This window comes from Magnolia sinica, chromosome 3 (genome assembly GCF_029962835.1).
Source record: "Magnolia sinica isolate HGM2019 chromosome 3, MsV1, whole genome shotgun sequence".
NCBI classification, from domain to species: domain Eukaryota; kingdom Viridiplantae; phylum Streptophyta; class Magnoliopsida; order Magnoliales; family Magnoliaceae; genus Magnolia; species Magnolia sinica.
This window is the reverse complement of record NC_080575.1, coordinates 120183508-120200541: the sequence shown is the minus strand read 5'-3', so window position 1 is coordinate 120200541 and position 17034 is coordinate 120183508. Positions and strand designations below refer to the sequence as shown.

The 17034-nt window shown below is 41.9% G+C and overlaps 1 protein-coding gene across 2 annotated transcripts in view; it reads right to left on the bottom strand.

The window, feature by feature from the left end:
• Window positions 1-14947, bottom strand: part of LOC131240986 (uncharacterized) — a 57534-nt gene extending 42587 nt beyond the window's left edge. Inside the window, exons 1-3 of one of the 2 annotated variants that reach the window (XM_058239573.1) lie at window positions 14790-14947; window positions 13362-13766; window positions 12679-12789 (exon numbers count right to left, since the gene is read on the bottom strand). In XM_058239573.1, the coding sequence (XP_058095556.1) occupies window positions 12679-12691 (13 nt within the window). In that variant the 5' untranslated portion in view covers window positions 12692-12789; window positions 13362-13766; window positions 14790-14947. The remainder of the gene's footprint in view (window positions 1-12678; window positions 12790-13361; window positions 13767-14789) is intronic. The other variant, XM_058239572.1, reaches the window with a different exon arrangement.
• Between the last annotated feature and the right edge of the window lie 2087 nt (window positions 14948-17034).

Genomic DNA, 17034 nt, shown 5'->3' with positions numbered 1-17034 from the left:
ATTGAATACCTTGGTCTGATCTGAACCAACCTATCTGAACCAAGCTAAATTGGACCAGACCTAAGCCAAACTCAGACCCAATCAAGAGTCAACCCCTAACATTCCCAGTATATTTATTCCATGGTATCTTATGCTTAAAGATTATGAATAAAACTACAAAATTACATTGCATAATTTCGCCTATGACATGCCGGAGTAGGAGTCTTTGGTTAAATTGGATATCATCATTATGCCCCTCGACACATCGAGCTTGGAACCATTGATTGTAATCATTGAAGCTCTATTTAGTATTATCTACAAGTGCAGGAGTTTGTGATCTAGACACTTTAAATGACCCATATCATTGACCGAAGATCTTGGTCGTCACCGCATGCGGTTGCTGTGCAAAATCAAAAAAAAAAAAAAAACTGGTTCGTATGCCATGGGCACGAATAGAAATAAATTTACATTTGTACATAGGGTACCCTGTGGTTGTATTAGTGTTTGCGCAAGTATGGACCATGCATAAAATGAGGTCATTTTTGCCCTTTTATAAGAAGCTCACATCACTATTTGTGACTTTTTCAGTGACAACAGAGGTTGACAACTCAAGTGAGCACATATCCCTTAGATAGGCATAGTGTGGTTTAATTTTTAAAAGAGTCTGACAGATGACTGCAATATCGCCTTTTTTCTGCTCCAGTTACTAATTGCCACGTAGTCCACTTAGAGAGCCTCACCCTTCCAGTGTTCTACAGACTACCTAGGATTATGGGGATTCTTCCTCAGGGGCAATTCCTCGTGCACCTATCCGTATTCCTGGAGATAAATCTGCAATGGACTAGTTGACAAAGATCTGAAATTCCAGAACTGCAACCTCCAAAGAAGCATTCTCTCTGCAGAACAATGATTCCTCAGGACTGTTGATGTGCCTGTGGATTCTTCTTTTGCATATTCCCATTGAACCACACTGTCATTGGTCATCAATCCATGGCTTCAAGCTATTGTGGCACGCCTGGAGTTGGTTGCCTCGAACTCTGACGCGAATGAATTCAACTTCCTCCATGGAAATAGAGAACGAATAGATCTCTTCCATAGATCTAAAACAAGATCTAATGACACAGATGGCTTCAAGAACTCAGGCCACCAAAAGAACTACTGAATATTATAATTCACCTTGAGTTGTTGAAACCCACTTCTTTTCCAGCCAGTGAAGTATATATAGCTAATTCGGCCTTTAGAAAAATTATAACAAAACTGAAGAAGTTCCTCACCAACACAGCATTAGAGAGTTGAATCCATAACCTTAATTTACCCAAGGTTTTCAAAGTTGGCTTGAGGTTGTGAAAAAAAAAACTTTCTAGATGGGATCCATTCCATTTACCTCCACTGGAGAGACTGCTTCGTAAACTAGGAATCCAACCACACTTGATTCCAAAGCTCTTCTTCTCTCCTTCATAACATCATTCCTTATTTGAATAGCCTTATTGCCATCATCTTTAATCACACATACTCCTCATTGGGCCTTAGCTCCAGAACAGAGCACGTCATTGGAGAGCCTTAGCTTTGCCATAAAGACAAAGCAACCTGAGCCAGAGAGGACATTAAATCCCTATTATTTTACCACCACAAAGTCTTTAGGAGACTCAAATCCCCCAAATGTAGACATTGAAGAAGCTGCCCCTAAACTGTCATCCTTCATTTGGAGATTGAATCAAGGCAAAACTTTGCCTTCTGAACTCTCAGCGCATTCCCTCCCCAAACAGCATTGTTTATCTCTTTGATAGAGCATCTGATTCCAATGCCATCCTGACAAATGAAATCCCCTTGTCTTCCCTAAATCCCTAGCCTGTGGGATGACAATCTCTCCCACCAATCCAGTCATTTCGAAAACATCTGCTAGCTCCTATTTAGAATGGTTCTGGGGAAGATTGGAGCCTTGGAGATGAAGGGTGTTCTTCATCCCTTTCTACAAGTTTCTAGAAGAAAAGCAATTTTTTACCCTTTCATCCTAACTTCAATCTGTTCTTCAACAATTTAGCCACATGAACTCCCCAACAAGAAGAAAAATGGAAAAAGATACGGAGAAAAAAAAAAACAGAAAATGGTGCATTGTGCATCTTATCCCTAATATAGGGTCCTAGAGTGGAATAGCGAAATAGAATTCATGTAGCCAACCCTAATTAGTTGGGATAACGCTCATACAATGATGACGATGATCTTGACATAGGGGTGCAGAGGAGACAAAACAAGTGATATCGGCCAATACAACCCAATACAAATTGGTACACAAGTCAATGAAACAGAGACAATGATGCACCTTATATCCTTTTTTCTTCTTTTGAGAAGCACAATGGACCTTGTAATGCAGAGGCATTTTCACACCGGGCTCGAGTGGGGTGGCTTGTGGGATGCAGGGGGCATACTCGAGGTGGGCAGCCCGTGTGAGGTGGGTGGCTCATGTGAAGTGGAATCCATGTGAAGTGGGGCCCACAAGGGGGGTTCAGCTAAGGTCCTAACTCATGGGAGGATGTGGGGCCTAGGCTATGAGATAAAGGGATTGATTTGCCATGCTCTATCAATTTGACCTTTTAGAGCAAGTGGTTAATTGTCCTGCATCACCTTGTATCATCTCTAGGGATATGCCAATATAGATACATAACAGCCAACACCTGACCAGCTTTTGCATGCTTGCTTTCAGGTTGCCTAATGTGATTTGGCAAGTGATCCATGTTGTGAGAGCTTGCCAACAAAAACCATGTGAGGAGAGCTCTAATGTGCTTTCAGCTAACCCTTATTTCAGTGATGCTACCAAAATTCAAAAACTAATTTCTAAGTGGTTATGAGAGCCAGTAGTCCCTTCTCCTTTCCTACCAATCAAGGTTTGACCTCCTGTCAATTTATTCAATATTGGTAACAGTTGTTGTAATGGCTAGCCTTACGGCCATTACCATATAGGATGTAATGGCTGTTACAGCCCTATAACAGTTCACTTTTCTTAAAGGAAATGTATCGGCCCGTCACGGGCCTCTTTTTTTTGGAATGGCGTTACGACACTGTATCACATGACGGGTCACACTGTTTCCATTACGAAACAGCCATTACGTAACCACTTTTTTAATACCATGCCTCCCTAGCTAATAAAAGGCTATACCTTATAATTTGAACCAAGGAAGCCCTGCATCCTGACGAATCTGTTCGTAGGCTTCTCATTCAAGTTGTCGTGATGAAAGAAAAGAGATGGGTTCAAGATGCTCTAATGCATGTTGGCAGGCAGGTCGGAGTCTCGTATGGGGACAGAGCTGAGGACTATTATGAATTATTCCAATTTGTGGAGGCCCGAGTCAAACGGACGATGCATTCTGTGGTTCTAAGGATAATTTCCTCCTCCTAAATGCAACAATGAACTAGTACGACTTAATTCTTCTATTTCTTATGATGGTGGTTAATGCGGGGGCATTTTCACACCGGGCTTGAGTGGGGTGGCCTTTCTTATGATGGTGGTTAATGCGGGGGCATTTTCACACCAGGCTTGAGTGGGGTGGCCTTTGGGATGCAGGGGCACACTCGGGGTGGGCGGCCCGTGGAACCCCATGGATTTGGGGCCCACGAGGAGGGTTCGGCCGAAAACCTAACCTATGGATTTGAGGCATGGGCTATGAGATAAAGGGATTAATTTGCCATGCTCCATCAATTCAAGCTTTTAGAGCAAATGGTTAATTTTCCTGCATCAAATTGGTATCAGAGCGGGATGTCTCGTGTTCGAGACTCCTTACTGAAGGTGATTGATTAATGCAAGGGCATTTTCACACCAGGCTCGAGTGGGGTAGCCTGTGGGATGCAGGGGCACACTCGGGGTGGGTGGCCCACAGAACCCATGGAGTTGGGGGCCGTGTGAGGCGGGTGCCGCGTGTGAGGTGGAACTCATGAATTTAGGACAACGAGGGAGCAGAACCCATGGATTTGGGGCCCACGAGGAGGGTTTGGCCGAGAACATAACCCATGGATTTGGAGCATGGCCTATGAGATAAAGGGATTAATTCGTCACGCTCTATCAGTTCAAGCTTTTAGAGCAAGTGGTTAATTGTCTTAAATAAGTGGTTCTACTTCTAGGGAAATTTCTAGGGGCCGACAAGCAATATCGTCGCCTAAATGAGGATCCTCTCCTAGAATGTGCAGGGTTTGGGGTCCAGTGAAAAGAGAATTCGGATTAGAGAGGTCTGTAGGAAATCTAAGGCGCAGATTGCTTCCTTTCAGGAAACCAAGTCTCGGGATTTGATAGTAGGTTGCTGGATTCTATGTGAGACACTCGCGGTGAAGATTGGGTGGTTATCGATTCGGTAGGGGCTTCAGGAGGTTTTGTAATGGCTTGGGATACCAACTTGTGGAGGTTAGTATCCTGGTGGGGGGATAGGAATTCCCTAATTGTTCTATTTATTTTTTTATGTATTTGGGGATTTTTAGTGGATGTTTATTGCCGTTTATGGTCTAAATGTAATAGTAGATGGAGAGGCTTTTTGGGATGAGATGGATAGGGTGCGTGCAAGAAACAATTTCCCTTGGTGTGTAGGAGGTGACTTTAATGTTTTAAGAAGCCTTCGAGGGAGAAATCACCAAAAGCATGTCAAACTTTTCTGGCTAGGTGGAGAGGCACGAACTGATTGATCTTCCCATAGAGGGAAATTCAACTGGTCCAATGGTTAAGATCATCGAGTTATGACTAGGATTGATAGATTTCTTGTTTCACCCAGTTGGGAGGAAAGGTTTCTATTGGTTTCTCAAAATGGGTTGCCAAGACCAATCTCGGATCACTATCCGATCATGTTGGCGTCTGAGGAGAATTAGGGGCCAGATCCTTTTAAGTTGGAGTTCTGATGGCTGGAGGTGGGAAGGGTTTTCTGACCTAGTTAGAGACTAGTGCGCTACTCTGGAGGCATATGGCTACTCAGACTTCATTTTAGGTCGCAAACTGAAATTACTGAAAGAAATATAATAGATTGGAAAAGAGAGGTATTCCACCTAAGGGAGAGTGAATCGGAGCAGATTCTATGTAAAAGCCATTCCCTCGATATCAAAATGGAGGGTGAGTCATTGTTGGAGGAGGAATTGTCCCTTCGCATGAACCTAGGACAAGTCTTTTCTAATCACCTTAAAGAGGAAGAGGTTAAGTGGAAGTAGGGTTCACGGGTAAATTGGCTTAAGGAGGGGTACAAGAACACTTGTTTCTTCCACAATATTGCAAACGCTCGGGCTAGAAGTTATAAGATTAACAATATTGTTGTGGGTGATGATACAGTGGAAGGGAAAAAAAAACATGATATACAAGTGGATTGTTACTTTGGAGTTTGGACCACCTGAACTTTTGATAGCATGTCTTTCGAAGACGCAAATGTGCATGAGGGGGAGTTCTCAGAAGAGGAAGTTAAGAAAGTTGTGGACTCCATGGGAAGAGACAAGGCCTTGGGCCTTCCTGTTTGCTTTTTTCCGAATCTTTTGTTATGAGCGTTGTGAAAGAATTTCTTAGTAGGGGAAACTATCCAAAGGTTTAAGGGCCTCTTTTATTGTGCTTATCCCTAATTTGAAATATTATAAAACTATTAGTCTCATTGGAAGCATCTACAAGATTCTGGCAAAGGTCTTAGCTTATCAGGTTTAAAAGGAAGCTAACGGAGGTTATTTATAATGCTTAGGGGCTTTTGTGGTGGGTTGCCAAATTCTGGATAGTACTCTCTCAGCTCATGAATGTATCGACTCAAGGCACAAGGACAAATTAAGTGGCATGGTTTGCAAGTTGGACACAGAGAAAGCATATAATCACATTGATTGGGGCTTCTTGGACTATATGTTGAGTTGAATCGGCTGCACTCAAAAATGGTGAAGTTGGGTTAAGGAATGTGTATCCTCAGCTTGGTTTCAATGTTGAATGGCTCGCCCAAAGACTTCTTTCAGTCTTCAAGGGGATTGAGGCAAGGGGATTCGCTTTTCCCTCTCCTTTTTGTGGTGGTAGCTAAAGCGCTTGGTAAGATGTTGGAACAAGGGCAACAGGTCGACCTCTTTCAAGGTTTTAGCATGAGCAAGGCGAGTACTGCAATTGCTCATCTCCAGTTTGCAAATGACACAATTATGTTTTGCGAAGCCGAAAAGGAAAAGTTCAAAAATTTAAGAACGTTTATCTGTTGGTTCGAGGTTGTCTCAGGGTTGAAGGTTAATATTCAGAAAAGTACCATGGTTGAAGGTTAATATTCGGGAAAGTACCATGTTGGGGATTCATTTGCCGACAGAAGACATTTTAAGGCTAGAAAGGGTGTTTGGATGTGAGGTATGCTCCTTCCCGTCCACATATCTCGGGCTACCATTGTGCATTAGCAAACTAGCAAAGTATCTTTGGGATGTGGTTGTTGAGAGGTTAGAAAGGAAGCTAGCAAGATGGGAATGTCAATATCTATCCCTCGAGGGTCATATTACTTTGATAGACACAACTCTCTCTAGCTTGCCAATTTACTTTATGTCATCTTTAGGTGTCCAAAGTCAGTGTTATCTAAACTTGATAGGTTGAGGAGGAATTTCCTTTAGCAAGGTGAGGAAGGAGTTCATAAGTTTCATCTCCTAAGATGGTAAAAAGTCGGTAAGCCTCATGGCAAAGATGGGGCTGGCATTAAAATCTTGGAGGTGATGGATGAATAAGCTTTATTGGGTAAATGATTGTGAAGGTTTGTGATGCAGGACATTAAATTCAAATATGATGTGCGAGATTTCAGGCTTAAGATCATGTTAGTTCAGAAACAATTACACAAATTCCATATCCCACATGAAAGTCTAAACCATTCAATTAAGGGGAATCTATGCGGGTCCAGGCCTACACATGTTAGGGCTGGATCTGTTAAAATTATCAACCAAACGATGCTCAAAAATAAGCAGTAATCATCCACACATGCATAGTAATCAGTCCCTAATCCAAGGGATTCAGAAATTCCAATTCAAGGAACCCTAGGGCAAGAAAAGGGGCATAAAATTGGAGATTTAAGTAATTTAGGGTTATGTTTAGGGATTTGGGGTGAAAGCAGAGTGAAAGAGAGGAGAGAGACGAACCAGAGAAGTACCGCACGCGTGAACAACACAATGTCCCAGACGCACGTGCGTGTGATCCCGGCCACACGTGTGTGAGGCCCACTATTCACAAAAAAGGCCACATTGGCCCTGGTCGGCCAAGGATGGACTCCAAAACCCGCAAATCTCAGCTCGATCCGATGAATGGTTTGTGCGTGGTGCTCCGCCGAAGTTTCAGCTCTCCTGTAGAGCCAAATTCTGAAATTCTACTATAGGGAGAAGAATTTTTGCAGTAGATGATTGATTTGAAGTGTAGATGATGGGGCGAGATGAGAAGAAAGAATGGCAGAAGATGGGTAGTAGAGATGGCAATGCATGGGGACGAATCGGGATAGCTGTAGCTTCACACCACGGTAGTTAACCATTCGATGAAGGGAGGGTTTCGCACCCAATTAGGCCTCACAACTCAGAGAGTAGGAAAACACAGAATTTTTATTAATCTTCAATTAATCAAAAGAACTACAAGACCCTATACCCCAAAACTCGCGCCATGTGCGCAACCTATTACCTGGCGATGAAGTAAATTAAACTAAAAAGCAAACAAAGAAATCTAAAGCGTTCATGATGTTCTAAATAATAACAATAAGCAAAACCTAAAATATGAAATCAATCCGACTAGTTGGCAACGATCATGAGATCCCATGGTGGGCTTTTACTGATTGTCGGGCCCACTCTTTTAAATCAAAATTTTATCTCCTAACTAGGAGGCCCTCCTTGGACGTTTTCATCAATCCAGATCGATGGTGGGGTCCTCCCTCTTTTGGCGTAAGTGTGTAAGAGGCGGCGTGCGTGCGCGTGTGCACGTGATGTCTCCATCACTTCTCCCTGGCTGCGAAGATTTCGCCACTGACGAAATAAAACTCCTGAATCACTCCAAGATGTCAGGATCAAATCTCTGAAGCTCCTCCTCAGTGAGCTACATGCTGTCTAAAGCTGGGCGTGACTTGCATTTAACCAGGTATTTCTGAAACCCGTAGTCCGACGTTGAAACTATCTGATGGTCCCGGATATTCTCTATTTCCTCTCTGGGTGTGTGAAGGTTAGGTATGGGAGGCAAAGGTTGTGAAGAAAGGTCAGGAAGAGTAACTATGGGAGGTAGAGGTTCGGAAAATGGGTCGGAATAGGTAGGTATGGGAGGTAGTGGCTGAGAAAATGGGTCGGGACATATAGGTATAGGACGTAGAGGCTGGGAAAATGGGTCGGGAAGGGTATGGGAGGTAGAGGATGGGAAGAAAGGTCGAGAATAGGAGGTGTGGGAGGTAGAGCCTAGGAAAATGGTTCAGGAAGGGACTATGGTTTAAGGGACAAATATGGGGAATCAGGATAGGTGGGCGAAGGGCCGGACAAAGTATCAGTGATCCCCTGAAAAGTAACTAGATCCTCCACATCGAATGTGGAACTAACTCCTATGGAAGGTGAAAGATCTACCTCATACACATTGAGACCGTTTCGTTTTTATAATTTTGAAGGGTCCAACGCTATGCACGTGTAACTTACGAACGGCCCCTGGAGAATATTGTTCGGGCCTGATGCAGACCATCATAGAGTCCCTTACATTGAATACCTTGAAACATTTATGCTGATCTACAGAAATTTTGTAATGTTCATTACTAGTAGTGATCTTCTGCCTGATTTCTTGATGTCATGAATAAATGTGATGCACAAAAGACTCTGCAAGCTCTGACGGCCTATGGGACAGTAACATAGGGACAAGATCAATAGGTTTCTAAAGTTTGTAACCAGTAACAACTTCATAAGGACTGAGACCTATTGACCTATCGACCGAACTATTAAACGCAAACTTGGTTGTTGGTATTACGGTGTCCCATATTCTGGTGTGCTCTATATCCCTCATAGGGGGAGACTCATCCGGTAGATCATCAGGACAGACATCACGAAACTCATCCACTACCGAAATTGCCTCAATGGGTAACTCTACGCTAGCCTATGGTGCACTCTTTTCAGCCATAAGGCCACACATGTTGTATCCCTCAAAATAGTGGTCTTGATGTCCCTCATGGGGTGGGTGCACGGGTGTACGCCCATAATTGATTCCTTGACCAACTCCATTCATTGGTCTATCCTCCAGGCCACCTGCCTGAGATTGGACATCTCCCCAATGGTGGGGTTTGTCCTGACGATGGTCTTTAGTCGGGTAATGCACACATCAAGTTGTTCAAAGCATTGGTCAATTTCCAAGTGCTTATCCAAAGACTCGATTTGCTAGGACAACTTGTTTAGTGACTCTAGCAGTTGTTCCATGTTTAGTGTAGAGTGCAAACCAAAATTCAGCAATATAGTTGTTAAAATATAAGAAATTTTTTTTTCCTTTTTTAAGAAACAACCTAGTTTCTAAAAACGAAAAGGGAAAGTTTCTGAAAACAAATTAGGAAAGTTTCTAAAAACGAAAAAAGAAAAGTTTCTAAAAAAGCAACCTAGTTTCTAAAAACGAAAAAAGGATTTTTTCTAAAAACAAATTAGGAAAGTTTATGTATATATGTATACACACACACACACACACACACACACACACATATATAAAACAACCTAGTTTCTAAAAAAAGAAAAAGGAAAGTTTCTAAAAATAGAAAGTAAGTTTCTAAAAAAGAAAAAGGAAAGTAAACTAGTTTCTAAAAAGAAAAAGGAAAGAAAATTAGTTTCTAAAAACAGATTAAGAAAGTTTCTAAAAATTTAGTTTCTAAAAACAGAAAAGGAAAGTTTCTAAACCTAGAAATAGAAAGCTAAGTTAATTTCTAAAATAATTCAAATAAGAGGATAACGGAAAATTTCAGCAGCTTATGTCAGGGTTTATGGACCTCTAAATAGCCATATATGATGAGAATTGATGCGTAATGGACATGAACAACTAAACCCTAAACATGTAATGCATTCTCTTATAAGAACCTTAAGCTCTGATACCAAATTTAATGCAGGACATGAAATTCAAATATTATATACAAGATTTCAGGCTTAAGATCACGTTAGTTTAGAAACAATTACACAAATTCCATATCCCACATGAAAGTCCAAACCATTCAATTAAGGAGAATCTATGCGGGTCCAGGCCTACACATGTTAGGGCTAGATCTGTTAAAATTATCAACCAAATGATGCTCAAAGAAAAGCAGTAATCATCCACACATGCAAAGTAATCAGTCCCTAATCCAAGGGATTCAGAAATTCCAATTCAAGGAACCCTAGGGTGAGAAAAGGGGCATAAAATTGGATATTTGAGTAATTTAGGGTTATATTTAGGGATTTTGGGTGAAAGCGGAGTGAAAGAGAGAAGAGAGACGAACCAGAAAAGTACCGCATGCGTGGACAACAACAATATCCCAGACGCACGTGCGTGTGATCCCGGCCGCACGTGTGTGGGGCCCACTATTCAGAAAAAGGCCACCTTGGCCCTAGTCGGCCAGGGATGGACTCCAAAAACCTCCTGTAAAGCTCGATCCGATGTACGGTTTGTGCGTGGTGCTCCGCCGAAGTTTCAACCCTCCTGTAAAGCCAGATTCTGAAATTCTATTGTGGGGAGGAGAATTGTTACAATAGATGATTGATTCGAAGTATAGATGATATGGTGAGATGAGAAGAAGGGATGGTAGAAGATGGACAGTAGAGATGGCAATGGATGGGGGCGAATCGGGATAGATGTGGCTTCGCACCACGGTAGTTAACCCTTCGACGAAGGGAGGGCTTCACACCCAATTAGGCTTCACTACTCAGAGAGTTGGAAAACGCAGAATTTTTATTAATCTTCAATGAATCAAATGAACTACAAGACCCTATACTCCAAAACTCACGCCATGTGCACAACCTATTACTTGGCGATGAAGTAAACTAAAATAAAAACCAAACAAAGAAATCTAAAGCGTTCATGATGTTCTAAATAATAACAATAAACAAAACCTAAAATATGAAATCAATCCAACTAGTGGACTACGATCATGAGATCCCATGATGGGCTTTTCTTAATTGTTGGGCCCACTCTTTTAAATCAAAACTTCGTCTCCTAACTAGGAGGCCCTCCCTAGACGTTGTCATTGATCCAGATCGGCGGTGGGGTCCTCCCTCTTCTGGCGTACGTACGTAGGGGGCGGCATGCGTACACGTGTGCGCGTAATGTCCCCATCAGTTTGGGACTAAAGGCAATGCTCTTTGGAGGGTCTTAGTTGCTTCCAAGTATGGGTGTGAGATTGGTGGGTGGTGTACAAAGAATTCATCCTTGCATCGGGTCTCGGCGATTTGGAGAGGAGTCCTTGCTACGAGGTCAAATTTTGAGAAGGGGGTGCGTTTCAAGCTTGAGGATGGGGAGCGGATCAGTTTTTGGGAAGATTTGTGGGTGGATGACATTCCATTGTATATTTTGTATCTTAATATTGTCTACCTTTCATCTTCCCATGATATTCTAGTAGCGCATTGTGCCTCAATTTCTAGTACCTTGACAGTGTGGACCCCTCCTTCCCGCCTCTATATATCGGATGATGAGGCGAGTAAAGTGGCCTCACTTCTTTCGGTCATCTAGCATTTCCACCTGACCAATAGGTAGAAAGTTCATTTGGTATGGAGGATGGAGCCATCTGGATGTTTCTCAGTCAGATCTCTTTATACTATGTTGTCCAAGTCCAAAGGGAATAGGGATTTCTTTTATACCAAATATGTTTGGTCCTATCAAGCCACACCGAAAGTTGTAGCTTTTTGTTGGCTTGTTAGGCGTGAAAAGGTTCTAACTATAGAATATCTTAAAAGGAGGGTGATAGCTCTGCCCAATGTTTGCTTGCTTTGTAGGGGGGGGGGGGGGGGTGTTGGTGGTGGTCTAGTGTTCTTTCCAAATTCAACATCTGTTAGGGTGATGCTGCAATCTACTAGTGAGTTGTTTATGGCCTGGCATGGTGTAGATTTATCGAAGGATAAGAGAGATCTATGGAGGTCCTGTTGGCTAGTTAGTCTTTGGCCGATCTAGGAATAAAGGAATGGAAGATGCTTCCATAATTCTAGCCATTATGTCAAATGGATTGCTGCAAGAGGTTGGCCCTACTCTCAAGAATGGGGTTGATGCTTCTTGGGCTGTGTGGGGCATGGGTCTTTCCTGAGTTGGTTTTATTGGGGCTTTTCTGTTGGGGGCTGTTTTTTCTTTTATTCTTTTTTTTTTTTTTTGAAACAATGTTTCTGTTGGGGGCTGTTTCTTTGAGTTTTTTTTTTTTTTTTTTTTTTTTTTTTTTTAATTCTGTTGTTGTATTCTTTGTCACCTGTTGGCGCTTCCTCAATAAATAAATAAATAAATAATTCAACTTTCAACAAAAAATAAAATAAAAGACCACAGTTGTATTATCATCTGCAAAGATGAACAATGACTATGGAAGTTACATCAGATAGATTATCCAGTGAAATTGAGATGTAACTTCAAAGGTACTTCTCCATTCGGTATAGAAGGACAATAGCAATTCTGAATAGCTCAATCGGTCTTGCATATAGTACCTGCCCTTTCCATGGAAAAATTGACTTCCCATGTCTACAACTCAAATACAGGCAGAGTCTGGAAGTATGTAACATTGGCATTATTTGCAATAAGAACAAAGTCAACATTAGAACCTTTCAAACACATTTGCAAGACAAAGTCTTCGCTGTGGAATTACTCGACGACTGATCAACAAGTCCATTACATTGAGCTAAGGCTAGATGGGCCACATTCTAGAATATCTCCTGAAGCCATAAAGTGTGTATGCCAGCCAAACACAATTAGGAGTGACAATGAACAAATGGGAAGGGAGTGTTTAACACCTAGAACGGAATCTGTAGAATGATGTTATCCTTGGGAATAAAAATGTCATCCAAAATGAATGTGCTTGATTACAATAGTTGGGAGAGCACCAAATAAAGCAAGTACATAATTATAAAAACATGTGGGTTCACTAACAGGGGTGCATCTGGAAGCTATTGAAAATGGTATGCACTCCAAGAATTCCAAACCTCAAGTAAGATAAGAGTATGACCTCCTGTCTTATACCACTTGCAATTAGGGCAGAAAAGGTGGTAACATGGAATCCACTTCATATTGTTTTCTTTTTCCATGCTGACTAAAGACAAAGCGGATGGATTCCACTCGAGTTGCAAACCAATCCCAATTCGGTAGTACTTTCAAAAAGGCCAAAGATACATGTAATAACAATAAAATATAGCATCCGTAGCATCCACAAACAGAAGACTAGTATATTCAAGATCTTCGCAATAATAAAAATTAAAAAGGGATGAAGAGAGAGATTTGTCTTTCACACCTAACATAGAACGAACATTTTCAAGAGCTTCTTCGGATACTGGTCCATTTGTAGAGAACGATGATCTGCAAGTATTGTACAGCCTTTGTATAGGTGGCATAGTGTAAGCGGGATATCAATTAATCTGAAAAATGGTATTTGGCGGATGTGGTGCGCTAGGATGCCTTAGCAGGGACCCTACAGTTCTCAAGCACTTGCAAAATCACCATCCAAATTAAGAGAAAGGGTTTTGAGCGGCTCTAATACATAGGAGACCGGACAACGCCACAGTTGCTTCTCTGAGCTGACTTCAAAGTACAATTATAAGAAATTTGGTTCTCGTCATGTGATCTAAGACAACAGCAATAGATACCCATCCTAGGCATTTGATTCCTTTCAATTAAAAGGTTTCTTGAAAGTATCTATCTGCAGCAATATATCAAAGATGGGAAAGAAACAGTAATTAGCATTAGTACAAATGGGTGAAAATTGTAGAGATTAGCATCATTATCATAACTCTGACAGTACCAATCACTTAAAACTGACAGATTTTGAAGTTCAAAGGCATCCAAAAACCAAACACCAGTTATGATTTAGATGATTGGCTCATACGACCAAAAAAACCACTGGGAAAACAGGAAATGTATGAATCTGGACAGACAGATAGTATCATCGAGCCCATCGTTTGTGCAAGTGGTTCCGACAAACTGGTAATCCAGACGGTTGATCTGATGGGCCACGAGTAAACTGATCATGGCCCAAAATATCTCCTCAACGAGCAAATCCTAACCCTTACATGGGTGGCATGCGGATAAATGGTTAAGAGAAGAACACAGTAGTTGATATCCAACTGAAGAAAATGGCAAAGGACTGGAGAGGGACTGTATGATCCTCGACTGAGGAGATGCCCTGTATACTCGGGTTGTCAGTTTTTACAAGTAGGCCCCACGGTTCAGCCATCCGGACCGTTGGTCTGTTGGGACCCATCGTGGATTGACCACGCACAAAATCTCCAACATGTGAAGATCCTGACCACCAATCTCGGGCCTTTTTAAGTTGAATGTGAATCAACATAATGATCCGCGCCAGTACAAATTGAAAAACCCGAGGATTCGATACAGATAACTTCTCAAGATTGGATGGTTAAGATCTTCCAGTCTATGAGATATAAATGAAATATGAAGAATAACAAATTGCAAGCGATACAAAAACCCTAGAATTAAGATGAGACGCGTCTGACAGAGACAGATGCCTCACTTTCATTAATCATATAATCAGACGATTTTCTTAAAATTAAGAGAAAAAAAAAAATCGATTAGAGGTTGAAGAAAATGGCAGAAGGCAATCAGCGCACGTTCGAAATGAGACGAAACGATGTAGAAAACTGAAACCCGGTTTAATGAGGGAGACGAAGTCTGAGGTTGAGATAGTAGTTGCAGTTTAACGTACCTGAGGTGCGCAGGATAAGAGAGGGAACGTTCTAGAGAGAGGGGTTTGGGCGCGGAATGCGCGCAAGGAGGATGGATGGAAGGGCCATCGCTTTTGGGGCTCCGGCGAAGAGAGCCCTGAGCGCGTTGGTCTGTTGACCACTTGCGGACTCGACTATAAATATGGGAGAATTACGGAAAGAGGATTCCCAGCGGACCCCTACCAAAATCTGAGGCTCTTCGCGCTTGCGGAGATTGAATGCGCTCTTCGCAGTATGCCTGCCAGCTTGGCACACTTTTGATGACGTGGACCCATCGGGTGGTTGTGACCATTCTCTGGACCTGAAATTAAGAAGTCGATCTTATTAGGTGGGTCAGATTTTACATTGTATGTAGACGGTTGGTTACCATCCATTTTCCCTCTGAAAAGGAAATTGTGGACCGCCTGATGAATGCACCAGCCTCATTTTTGGTCCAGGACATGTTCACAGTGGCCTACTTGACTAGTGGCTCATATGATTCGTACGTGTGTCAAATCTGCAAATTGCATCTCCAATCTCTTCGACACTCGCGCGAACCGTCCAGATATCTCCCGCGAAACTCAATGGACAACCATGTACTAGGAATTTCCAGGGGGGGAGTTATTTGATACTCCGGCAGCATGACGCTTGATACGCACGCACTCAAAACCTGTACGGCATACATTAAACTTGGGAACCAATCCTCTGAATCACAGTCACAAAATCAAGCTGGCTGATTAATCCTGCTCCTAACTTTTTATTCACATAAACTTGTTTGTCTAAATATGACTAACCCAGCTTTTCATTTTAACCGTCCAGTAAATATCCAGTCCACCAATTCAATAATCAGATTATCAAATGATTTTTATTTTGATTCATTGTACAGGTAACCTAAGACCCTTAATTTGAACAGTTTGAATACTTGCATGTTACGTACGCAATTTCTAAGTGCCTGCGTATCATCCACCACATTCTCACGGAGTATCAATGCGTCTCTCTTTAAATATTCCGAGAGAGTACGAAGAATCATGCACATGCACCTATATATTTTACATAGATTGTACGTACCAAATCCCAGCCATCCAGATTGTGTTCCTGCATTGTATATAGCACAAAGAAAAAATTATACCGGTCAAAAGATCCTAAGCATTATTTTGGTGGTCATAAATGGACGATCGTATGGAAAGCCATTGTCCCGAATTCAATCTTTGTTAACGTCCGATCAATGTCATTCTTGTGTTATGTCTCTTCACCTTGTAATAAAAGGTTTTGAGTATTAGGGTCGAGCTGAATGTAGTATATGAAGGCATGTGAATGATCCTTAACGCTGCCAGAGTATCTTAAACACCCCTCACAACTAATACACGTGCATTGACGGCTGTCGCCTGTCGGTGAAACGTGGCGTTTCGAAGAGGATTTCAAGTGATTTGGTTGAGAACCGCGCAAGCCCAACTCGCGCGAGGTACCTACCGTGGCTACTTCCACGAAATGAGAGCCACCTGGATGGAATTTTCATGAGATCCAACCCGTCCATCAGATTTTCTGTATCATTTTAACCATTGGCCCCAGAAATCACTATGATACAAGACTCATTTACACCATAACATAGGAAATTGATTAATGGAAGGCCCACCCTTGCGAAGGGCCCACCGTGGTGTTTATATTCCATCCAATCCATTAATCTGATTTTCTCACTAGTAATAAATAATTAACCAAAAACCACAGCATTCCAAAACTCATGTAAGCCATACCACGTGAATTAGTATGGTATAATTTTTTTGGGTGGCCCACTGGAGTATTGAATCAGTCTATTTTTGGGTTCAAGGCCGGAAAAGGAGCGGTCTACCTGATGGACGGCATGGATTCCATGAATGTAAATTCATTTCCCCGTATTAGGGAAATTTGCCTTAATAGGTACTAGGGCAAGGCACCCTCACGTGGGTTCAACTCAAAAAGAGTTGGTAAAAGACCAAAAGTAGAGTAATTTCTTGATACAATGGCACCGTACGAAGAACCACGCTCATGCACCCATTGTACATGTGACATTAAAAGCATAACTCAGTCTAAACCGTCCAGATCGTGGGCCCGAATGTCATTAGTAATTTAAAAAACAACATCAAAATCGTATTTAAAATGAAAATGATAGATGATCCAAATCAAACAAACAAATGTTAGTTAATCAAGTGTTAGTATGGTCCAATCAATCTAATATTTCGGCGATATCTCGTTTATCGTAGGGACAAATGC